We start from the raw sequence: 12,058 nt of genomic DNA, 5'->3' as shown, positions 1-12,058 counted from the left end.
CTTCATTTCAGATATTGTACCAAGAGTAAACTGAGAGAAAAGAATCTTCGTTAATGTGGCAAGTTAAGAGAGATGAAAAATTTGCTAAAAAAAGTTTTGCCTAGTGCATAGTCTTTCTTCATGGAAATTGATTTTAATCTAAACCTCTGATTCTTCCTCCCTAAATGGAGATAGTCGTCGTCATTACTAGAATATTCCTGGTCACTAAAAGGCTTTTAAATCTGTACTTCGTTTTGAGAAAAATCAAACACTGAGTTAACCGCAATTCGTATCATTAAGTAAGTCGTACCTGTGTTCTTCAACTTGTTGTACGCAGTACTTTCGTGGTGTAATGCGTAGCTCTGATTACTAATGCATAATTGTACGCTCTATTTTAATTTACAATGTGTATTTTGTAAAATTTAATGTGTATTTCTGCAAATACGCACCTTATCTGTAGCTCTGCATGGTTGTATGATATTTTACAGATAGGGAGTCTCTTTGTGATACATGATATAGTATTATACTCAGTGTTGTATGATATATGTTACAGATAGGAAGTCTTTCACTGTGATACACTGTACGGGTTACCTCAAATCCTGGCCCTCATCAAGTCTGGACATGAAGGAGCAGGAGGATTCTGAAGATAACTGTGATTTAAGTTGTTTAGTGGCCGTGGGACAAATCAAATCAACCTGTGATCGTAAAACTGTGGACAGAGACAGTGATATAAATGTCCGATCTATAGAATATGTGTCTCGAATGAGCATCGACGGAAAGTTTACCTTTGTTGATCAGGGGTAAGTAAAATTAACACCAGATTATGTAAAAAAAAAAAAAAAAAAAAAATATTTGAGTCTTTTGCTTCAGAGATAGAGACTATTTATTATATTAATTAAAGTTGTACAGTAAAACTTGTATATTCAGGGCACCAGTCCACTGTTTTCGAAGAAATTGGTCAGATTAGGAAATATTTAAGATTAAAAAGCACATAGACAGTTGAATTCATGGAAAGGGACTTCAAGTTTCCATAATAAGACAGGTTATGGAATACCATAGAAGCGAAAATTTCAGCGAGACATAAATTTAGCAATTTCTCCTTAATAATTGGTATTTTATTTTTAGCGATAAGTAATTTTAGCCATTTTAAAATGCTTAGTAAAGAAGCTATTACAAATAAAACGCAATTAATTTTTAGGGATATTTAATTTTAGCGAACTCAGCACCCTCGCCAATAATGCCAAAATTAAATCCTTGCTAAAATTTCCACTTGTACAGAGTACTGTACAGCAGGAAATTAACTTGCGGAGTTAATTTTCGCTATATTCGCGGAAAAAGAAATTCCGCGAATTCAACATACAGTGAATAATTCTTAAAAAGTATTATAAAGATAAATTGAAATTTTTCTGTGATTAGATGTAGACTGTCTTTATAATTATGCGAGTGCCTGGATCAATTACAAACATGTAGTTGTTGCTGTTTTAAAAGCTTATTAATTGTTTAATTCATTTCTATAGCTTACGATTAATTTTGCCATCTAGTAGAAGTGCGATGTAATTATTTAATAAAACATGTTTGTTTAATTTCACCCGTGCGTATCACTCAGTCATTACCTTTAGTCAAGGCATTTACTTAGTAAACAGGGTAACGACAATTAATTAATTTCAATTATATGATTAAAAGTTCAACATTTTTACTACGGTATAATTTTTTTTCTGATTTGGACCTGGAAATAAATAAAAATTAAATGCGTAGCATTATTTTGACTTCAAATCGGGATCAGTCCGGTGTTTAGTTATTATTCAATCGGGATCAAAATCGACACAATATATAGACTTTACTTTTCTGTCCGAATGCGCGATATACAGCTCATATACATTACAGACTTTCGTAATATATTCTATAGAGACGGGAAATAACACTTCACACAATATATACCTACAGAAAAATGCTTGCAAGTACTGTTTAAGAAATTTATGTTTTTTTCTTTTCCGCGAATTCAAACGACCGCGATTTGCTGAAAATTGAACAAATCGCGATCTTTTCCGACCGCGATTTTAACCTGCTATACAGTATAGATTCAGGATTATACAAGTTTCATTATAGATCATTATTTACAGTGAACAGTGTTAATTATATAAGGAAGTCAGTGCATGACTTTATGCACACGTTTCAGAATTAAGTCTTTCTATTGGATAAGAAGGTTAACTTTATATAAGTGATCTTTGATGAAAATGTTACATGTATCTTAATTAATGAGACATTTAATAGGCCATCTTCAAGAAAATTGTTTGTTTGCCGGGTCTTTTTACAGACTGATTAAACCTGACAGAATGAAAACTAGATTAAACCTACAGAAATTCTGATTTTCTTAAATCTTGTTAATTCATTCCAGAATTTTTACAACCCATTACAAACTATGTAAATTTATTAATACTAATAATAGATTTTGAGTTTATAATTTAAAGTGTACAAAATGTAAAAAATTTCTGGGAAAAATAAACAAGTGTATAAGTTTAGCTATGATGTCTTCACTTCTTGGTAAAGCAATTTCTTTTCTTACAAATTGTAATTTGTCATTCTTTCATACCAGTCTTTATGTCTGAAAAGTAAAATCCTTTAAGAACCATTTTGTATGACCTTTGACCCCATTAAGAAGAGAATTCAATGACTGCAATAATTGATTTGTGATGTCATGACATGTAAATAGTCCAATTTATCTTGTATTCTTTGCCTGAAGTTAACAATCATCAAGAAAATAAATAAGATTGGACATGGTACCATTGTATAGGCATTATAAATTGATTGGGTCATTCTTATCTCGCATCTTTTTTAGCTTCAGCTTTATTAAGTGAAGACTGAAAAATTAATACTTTTAAAAATATTGAATCGATCAGCCTAGGAAAAAATCACATTTCCTGAGGGTTATGGTTTTGGGAAATATGATTTTCTTCATTGAATAAATGAATCATACTTCAAGAACAACCATGAAATAAATAGTTGATTATATGGGAAACATGCCAACTTTTAAAAATTGAGCATTCTCAATCTTTCAAATTCCGTGCTGCTTTCAAATGCCCTTTTAATGATTAAGTCTCCTCAAATTTAAGTCCCTTATGCACACTTCAAGAGCAATATCCTTGATTTTTTGGTATTTTCAGCAACCTTATTTGAAAAGGAGATCTCAAATTTTGTCACCACCTTTAAAATGAAACTTTTCCATCATTTGAGGTGATGTGATTTTGGATGCTTTTTGCATTTTTTTTAAAACATACAATAACTCTGATTGGGACCCCCCATCGTCTCAAGCCACGGTCCGCAGTCCGCATATAGCTCTCTCCTACCTGTGGCTGCTTGATCACAAAAAGTGTCGTAATCTTGAATATTTACGCCTCCCTATTGTGACGTCATATTCAGTCAATGACAAGTTTTGTTTCCATCGCATCGCAATTGAAATCAACAAATTACATCAGCAGTATTTCGTACACTGTGATTGGGCATTAAAAGGTCGCATGAAAGGTCAATTTCCGACTATGCTTTACTCGCATTGGTCAACACTCTAATGAGCTACAAGATATTCTCGTCTCATGCACCCACGGCCAGAATGGGAGAGGATCGTCGATGGGGACCCCCAAATGGGGTTAAAAAGGATGAAAAATATGACAATGACAGGGAAATATAGAATTCGATTGTCCTATCATGTGACTATTTAAAACCTAGTTAAGATACAGTTATGATAATTCTTTTCCTTTTTTCAGAGCCACGATTCTGTTAGGATATCTACCTCAAGAGTTATTAGGAACCTCAGTTTATGAGTTCTACCATCAAGATGATATTTCTGTAATGTCTGATATACATCGAAAAGGTAAAACCACAAACTTACTTCTTACATTACACTGTTTTATCAAAAAGCAAATACTTAAACATTACATTGCAAAGCATTAGAATTTTTAAATCACAGACATAAAAAATAAAAAATTGTACTGGGTATCCAATTTTAACAATGCTGATAATGTATTGACTGGAATGTTGTAATCCTTGGCAATAACAGAATATTCTATCTTACGTCTGTGAGAAGTTTTGTTCCAACTTCGGACACCTTTCCTTCTTATAATCCTGTAATCTGAAATTAAGGGGAATGTAGTTTTTGGCCTGTCTGTCTAACTGTCTATTTTCAAAAACTTCACCCTGGATATAACATCAAATAGTTAGCACCAGTGCTGTCATTTTTTCACATGCTTGTTCCCCTTGACCAACCTTTGTTGGGTAGCAACATCTTTGACCTCTTGAATTCGGAGTTTGACCCACTTTGGTAAATCTTCATCTGTCTTAATCCCTAGCCACTTCATTTGAACAGTTGGTGCTAGGGCTTTTACGTTTTGTGTGTGTATTTCTTGTGACAAAACCTTTCTTTGGATACCAACATTTTTTTAACCTCAGTTAATAAAACTCTTAATATTTTCTTTACAGACAACTAATTTATTGGTTTTCATTATTGTGTACTCTATTGGCCTAAACGAAAGCAGTGTATCACCACATATATTATGTTATGTTTTGATATATCTTGTCATAAAAATATGTCTCATCGGCTATTTACTGGTTATTTGGTCAGTCGGATAAAAGGCCGGTGCACTGGACTATTTTGACCAAATTTCTGAACCCGTATAACACATCTAATATTAATTGGAGGGAAATCTATAATGCAGTTTTTGACACATTCAGCCTAATAAATCATTTTTAGTGTGACCTTCGCTAGTGGAGCACATAGAGTATGCGTGGGGACCCTAGGTCTGAGCATTGACCATTGTGGTTAATTATCATATCATCTATCATAATTATGATTGAAGCTAAGGACAACAGATTTATTGATATTAATCATTGGTTAGATTATATATACAATTACATGGATAAGCATTCTATAACATTTGCTTCATATAAGAAAGAGTAGACTAATTGCATGACCTATTCTCTCTGTCTCAGAGTCTCTCTCTATATGCTATATATATACATGTATAATAAATGATATATGAATGATATTTATATTTCTTTATTTTTCCCTTTCAGTTTTAAAGTCAAAAGAGAAAGTGAAATCAAATGTGTACAGATTCAAAATTAAAGATGGTTCATTTGTTCACTTGCGATCAGAGTGCTTCAGCTTTCGGAATCCATGGACAAAGGAAGTGGAATATATTGTGTCAACGAATACTTTTGTACCGTAAGCAGATCCAATATTAAGTTTAAATCATCAATACATGTACGATTCCCACTTATTATGAAATTTTCCAAAGATATGTTCAGTCTAATTAAGATTTATTTCTTGTAAATATTCATTACCACTTATTCCATAAAACAAGTATCAAAGGTGTAAAATTATCTCAACTTTCTGAATTTCAAACTTTTTTAATTCTATATAGTATTTGGGTGGGATAATTTCGAAATTTCTGTCAATAAACATTTCTAAATTTACGAAAAAAAAATTTACTGGGAATGTATTTGGATATTTTAGTTCAAAAATCTAAACATTCAAATTTCCAAACACTTTTTAAAAATAATACAATTTTTGTTTGTATTTTATCTTAAACTTCCTAAATTCAAATTTCATCAGTTCATAATTTTACAAAGGTGAGCTGCTCTGTCAACCCCCACAACTCAGTGGTAGTTATCTTAATTTTAACATTGGTTTCTACATAACTAACAACCCCAAAATGTACAACAAAGAAATAAACAACATGAACAAGGTCAAATACGTTATATCATGTTATATACTCCGTAAAAATTGTGAGAAAAATGTCAGATTCTATATTTAATATTTTGCATCTAAGATCTTCACTGCTCCATATATCACCATTTGCAATGTCTAAATAGGAATATATTAATATAAAAATAATTAACTACAATATTACTAAAATCTGGTCCTCATGCATATACATGTATATACAATGGGACTAATCAGTTCTAGTTTTAGAAGAATTTATTTTTCAATAAATCTGAACATATATTTGATGCACTAAGTGATGGTTTTCTGAGTAAAACCAGTCAGGTACAATCTATATCATTTTGTTTACCCCCCCCCTTTCAAGAGAAGCCACAAAAAAAATGCCTCATAATAATTGTACATTATATTATGCAAGGACGTTCATTCCCCTGGTCATATATATCAGTCAGAGTACTAAAAACATAAAAACAATTTTGGTGTCAGTTGGTAATCAGTATATAAAACCTTTTTTACCATGGTTTTTAGTATCCATCTCGTAAGTTATGCAGGAATTGTAAGTAAAGCTTAGAGTGGCATAGGTTTTTAGCATCCCATCTCATTAGATATGCAAGTATTGTACACTAAACCTAGAATGTCCAATGGTTTTTTTGCATCCATCTCATTTGATATGCAGTCAACAATCATATATTTTGTGTTTGGAAAACGTTTGTTACCCCTAGTATGAAGACCAACTTTATTTTTAGCTCTGCTGGTTGGAGACCAGAAGAGTTTTTGCAATGGTGAAGTTTCCATCATTCATTTGACAGATTGTCTGCATGTTAACAATTTTTCCAAAAAAAAATCTATTCCACCTACATGCAGTTTTAGTCCAATCTTAGTGACTTGATAAACAAGAAGAATATGCTACCACAATTTGATATATAATTCTCTTTGTCATTTTTTGTTTAAAAAAAAAATGGTATTGTCATATTGTTACTAAAAATAGAATTATTTGTGACATACTTCCCTTCAGATTTGGTCCAATTACAATACGACTTGTTACTCAAGTAGACTTTACTAAGGTACATAATTTTGAACACCAGTTTGTTTTTTTTTGATTTTGACAAAGTGTGTTGCAAAGTGACTTTACATATATTGTTATTGCCTTAACTTCGAATTTTCAAGATCAAGTCCCCTTTTTTTTTTATTATTATATAACCAGCAGAGCTACTGTCTCACTGAAGACTTCTGGTTGAAAGTCTGCAAATTTTTAAGAGACAGTTCAAAGTGTAAGAAAACTCATGATTCTAGAGACAATCAAAGCTTATTGGTTGCTTTTTTTTTAACATAAAAAAGTTTATTTTCCTGTCTATAAACTTCGAGCTTTAGAAAACAAATCAAATATGCAGTCATAATTATGATAGCAAGAATAACTGTATGGAGGGATATTTTACCATAGTTTTATTTTGTCGTTTTCACACTTTACAACAGTTCTTTTCTATTTTGTATTCAGCAAGAAACGTACATGAAAAAATTCTGTCTTATTTGAATTATCCATATGTATACAATTTGCATGCCCACTTCCAACAAGGAGGAAAGTGGTGAAAATAAAATGGAAGTTGAAAATTTCCCTATGTAAGAAGTCAAGTTTTTTTACGATTTGTGAAAAACCTTTTTTTTCACTCTTAGGGAACAGGAGGTCACGAGCTCAGGTCAGAGTATGGATGCAGGGTCAGAGGTCATGGAGGGCAACTGTAACTGGGAGTATAAAGAAGGTTAGAGGTCAAACTTTGAAACCTAATTAAAGTCATGTTGTACAAAAATGAATTCTTATGTTAATTTAGAAATTCTCTAGACAAAGTTTATTACGTTAATGTTTTATGAATAACAGTTTTAAAGTAGGTATACATGTGCAGTTTAACAATGTAAAGGCTTTAAATTATGTCACAAATATTTACAAATTTTATGCCTACTTTGAGTTCTTGTCTTTCAGACCAGCAGGCAGCAATGGCTGACAAGCGGAAAACCGGGACATCAGCTGTTGCCACGGGAACCAAACTGGGTGCTGGGAGGATAGGTCGACAAATTGCGGAAGAGATGATAGAAATGCAAAGGTATATAGTGCATATTATATGTACATAGATTATTATCTCTTTCACAAGTGATTAGTCACAAAATGATGTCTTTATAAACCTTTTATTTTTAATCTCTAAAAATTCTTCCCCATTAACAAATGAGAGTATATTCATGTGTATGGGTATGATCCTTTGCAAAGTGGAAATGCAGTTAGAGGCAGCATCTGACTTTAGAAAATTAATGGTCCATTTTCTGGGAATAAATATTGTATGTAAAATCTTTGTTCAGAATTCATGCATTTATACTTGAAATCTTAAGAGGTCAGGTTTTCAGAAATTCTTTCTACCATTTAAATAGCTTATTTGCCCAATTAGTCAACGACAGAAGAGGTAATGTTAATGAATATTTAATAAAATGTGTATTGTCCATTTGTCTGTTGGCCTGTCTGTAAATGTTACTTCTACTACAGTTTTGGGGATAATGTACTTCAAAATAAGGGAACATAATTATGTGAATCTGCTCCTGAAAAATATTGCCACATCTATGAATGCATCTTTCAGTTATTCTTTGTTGTGGGAGATAAATCTACCAAAGGATTAATCAATGTACCATCAAAGTTCGTGGATATATAGGTTATGAAACTGTAGAAAATTAATTTTTTCATTTGATTTTCTCAAAGGAAGCCTTCTTCTTACTCTGGAGTAATGATCTTCCTCTTAATATAGTCATAAAAATGCTTGATTTGGTTATTAATTATCAGGAATGGTTGTGTAAGCAGTTATCAAGTTATTTATAGCAATGACTCGTGGACTTTGAATGATCAAACTAGACATAATTGTGCTTGTTGCCATGGCAACAGTAGGATTTTTTTAAATATCAAAAGAACCTCTGATTATGAGGCTTGATAATTAGCTTTTTTATATATACATAATTTTATTGCTTGTGGGTTTCTTAATGCCAGAAAAATTGACATTTAGATAAGTGCAGAAAGGTCATTATTTAATGCAAAGTAAGGCTACCTAAATTTAATTCTCTGGTTCTCAGGCCAATTTTCTCCAAAACAGATGCTAGAGGGAGGCATTTTATTTATCATTTGATTGGCAATGAAGTAGATGAGGGAGGTATTTTTTTTATTTTAATTTTCGAATTTTCTTTAAAGGTACTTGGACAGAGATTTGAAGTTAATATTTTTGTATAATATCACGAATTACATATTTTAATAGCATTTCACACAAAAATTAATTTAAAATCTTCATTTAAAAGTTATTAAAACTTTAAATTTTTTGGCGGGTTTGATTGACATATCGTTGCACCTTCACAAATTTTAACTTTTTTCTTAATCCTTAGGAAAAGTGGCAATCTTGTTGTGTATTAATGAGAAATATTAAATTAAAAACTTAAATCCAGAAAAATAATTTTATTCAGAGTAGAAATGTTAGAAAGCAAAACTCCTTTACAAGTATCGTCATTCCGTTGTGTACAGAGTTTAGCAAATAGAGCACACTCGTGTTATGTACACAGTTTTTGTAAACAGGGCACGAGCTCTGTTATTGATTGTTGTTTTCTATTCACTGGGTGCGTTCAATTGCCAAAGTCTGCTCACCACAACTGCATGGGCTGACAATATATTGTGTGTTTGTTTTGCTTTCGAACATGTCTACTCTGAATTTTCTGGATTATAGTATTAATATTTTTATGCCCCCCTTCGAAGAAGGGAGGGCATATTGCTTTGCTGCTGTCCGTCGGTCTGTCGGTCGGTCTGTCGGTCGGTCGGTCTGTCGGTCCATTTAGTTTCCGTTCATTTTCTTCACAACCGTTGCACATACTGATATGAAATTTGGTATATAGGTTTATCAGGTAAATATCTAGGTCAAGTTCTGTTTTGGGTATGATCGCGCCATTTTTGTTAGAGTTATGCCCCTTGGACTCGGTAAAATTCCACTTATTTGTAGTTTCCATTCATTTTCTTTGCAGAGGTTGCACATATTGAAATGAAATTTAGTATACAGATATATCAGATAAATATCTAGGTCAAGTTCTGTTTTGGGTACGATCGCATCCTTTTTGTTAGAGTTATGCCCCTTGGACTCAGAAAAATTCCACTTATTTGCAGTTTCCGTTCATTTTCTTTGCAGAGGTTGCACATATTAAAATGAAATTTAGTATACAGATATATCAGATAAATATCTAGATCAAGTTCTGTTTTGGGTACGATTGCATCCTTTTTGTTAGAGTTATGCCCCTTGGACTTAGAAAAATTCCACTTATTTGCAGTTTCCGTTCATTTTCTTTGCAGAGGTTGCACATATTGAAATGAAATTTTGTATACAGATATATCAGATAAAAATCTAGGGCAAGTTCTGTTTTTTTTACCATTGCATCCTTTTTATTAGAGTTATGCCCCTTGGACTTAGAAAAATTCCACTTAATTGTTGTTTCCATTCATTTTTTTTTTTTTTTTTTGCAGAGGTTGCACATATTGAAATGAAATTTTTAGTATGCAGATTTTTCAGCTGAATATCTAGGTCAAGAAATGTTTTAGGTAGGATCGCACCATTTCAGACAGAGTTATGCCCTTTTGGACATAGAAAAATTCTAATCTGGGGGGCGGGGGGCATAAGTGTTTTACAAACATCTCTTGTTCATTAATACACAAAAAGATTGCCACTTTTCCTAAGGATTAAGAATAAAGTTAAAATTTGTGAAAGTGCATGGATGTGTCAATCAAATCCGCCAAAAAAATTAAAATTTTAATAACTTTTAAATGAAATAAGATTTTTAATTAATTTTTGTGTGAAATGCTATTAAAATATATAAGTTGTAATATTACAGAGAAAATATTAACTTCAAATCTGTGTCCAAGTACCTTTAAAATAAAGATAATTTTTATTTCACAGATATACTTTCCATGTCTGATCAGAAGGTTTGCTTTATCCATTGCTTATCTGTGTGTGAACATCGTAGGCAATGTCTTCGAATGTATTTTCAAACAAAGTAGCCAAATTCTCTTTGAAAATGGCTACCGGAAGTGATATTTGATTACTAAAGTAAACTACGAAAAAATGAGGATGAAACTTTTTTTTCTGGATTGGTCTCCACAATACCAACTTTTTATTTTATCAAAAATACAATAAAATTAGCAATGCGGCAACCTTAAAACGGATGTGCGCAGGCCTGAGAACCACAATTTCAATTTTATGTAGCCTAATTGGAGACTTTTTCTTTGTCACATTTTTTTTATGTGTCTAATCAAGGAAGACAAGTCTGTATTTGGTCAAATGATTTATTGGAATAATAATGTATATAATTAAGATTTTACAAACTCTAGATAAATCTTGGTTTTTTTTCAGGGGTTTTAATACCACGCTGGCAGACAGTACTAACTCCGTACCTGTGGGGAGCACGGCCACCATACCTGTAAGTACTACAGCCGAGCAGCTGATCGACTGATATTACAAGATTTATATCTTTTTACTTTTCAATATGAAGATACTTAACAGTACTAAATTTTTATTTAGATCAGTTATAGATTTCGGAGTACTTGCATGGTAAAGATCTGTTATGCTAGAATTATATATAAATCTAATCTTTTTATAAATTATAACATATTATATATTCATGCTTAGGTCAATGGTGGCAGCTCTACGAACATGAGAGACTTGTATTTTATAGCTATTATATTAAATGTTGATATTTGTACATGAGATATATCTATTATCTACAAATCTACATTGTCTTCAAATCTATATACATGTATACCTAGTTCATTGTGTGATAGCTTTTACATACAAATCTACATGTTGGTTCATATAGGTACATGTATTGTATTGGTGGACAGAACATTAGACATACATTGTATAGGAGGCTATTTGTACTCAGATATACATGCTGGTAGTGTTTGTATGTTGACATGTTTATATTTTCCTGTATGGGAAATCAAATGAAAATGGGTTTCAAGTAAATGAATAATGAAGATCTGCCAATTGAAGGGCCAAAAAGTGGTTCAGATTTTGTCACAACCTGTAATTTGAATCATTATCAGTAAAAAAAAAAAAGTAGGGCCACAACTCATATGAAGATAGCATCCTAAAAGCCTTATTATTGAAAATCAAACATGACTAATTTCTTATTTCTTTCTTCCAGGGAAGACATTTTGGTTTGTCTAATGGTCTAGCTGTCAAAGTCCCAGGTAATAATCATGTCTTAAATTTGGTCAAATTTTACATGTAGATAGTACATGTAGCTTATTATTCCCTCTTACTAAATCTTGTCACTGTCTTGTTCCTTTACTGTTAAATTAACATCAAA

At 31.9% G+C, this 12,058-nt stretch overlaps 1 protein-coding gene across 1 annotated transcript in view; it reads left to right on the top strand.

Moving 5' to 3' along the window:
• The window catches only part of LOC134240161 (protein cycle-like), a 65,530-nt gene that overhangs the window by 52,701 nt on the left and 771 nt on the right, over positions 1-12,058 (top strand). Inside the window, exons 10-16 of the mRNA XM_062722266.1 lie at positions 533-779; positions 3,738-3,844; positions 5,044-5,194; positions 7,364-7,449; positions 7,668-7,788; positions 11,101-11,167; positions 11,894-11,939. Coding sequence (XP_062578250.1) covers positions 533-779; positions 3,738-3,844; positions 5,044-5,194; positions 7,364-7,449; positions 7,668-7,788; positions 11,101-11,167; positions 11,894-11,939 — 825 coding nt within the window. The remainder of the gene's footprint in view (positions 1-532; positions 780-3,737; positions 3,845-5,043; positions 5,195-7,363; positions 7,450-7,667; positions 7,789-11,100; positions 11,168-11,893; positions 11,940-12,058) is intronic.

Source organism: Saccostrea cucullata, unplaced genomic scaffold, assembly GCF_032062105.1.
Source record: "Saccostrea cucullata isolate Sc308-1 unplaced genomic scaffold, CSIRO_AGI_Scuc_v1 ctg74, whole genome shotgun sequence".
NCBI lineage: Eukaryota > Metazoa > Mollusca > Bivalvia > Ostreida > Ostreidae > Saccostrea > Saccostrea cuccullata.
This window is presented reverse-complemented; position numbering and strand designations above follow the sequence as displayed.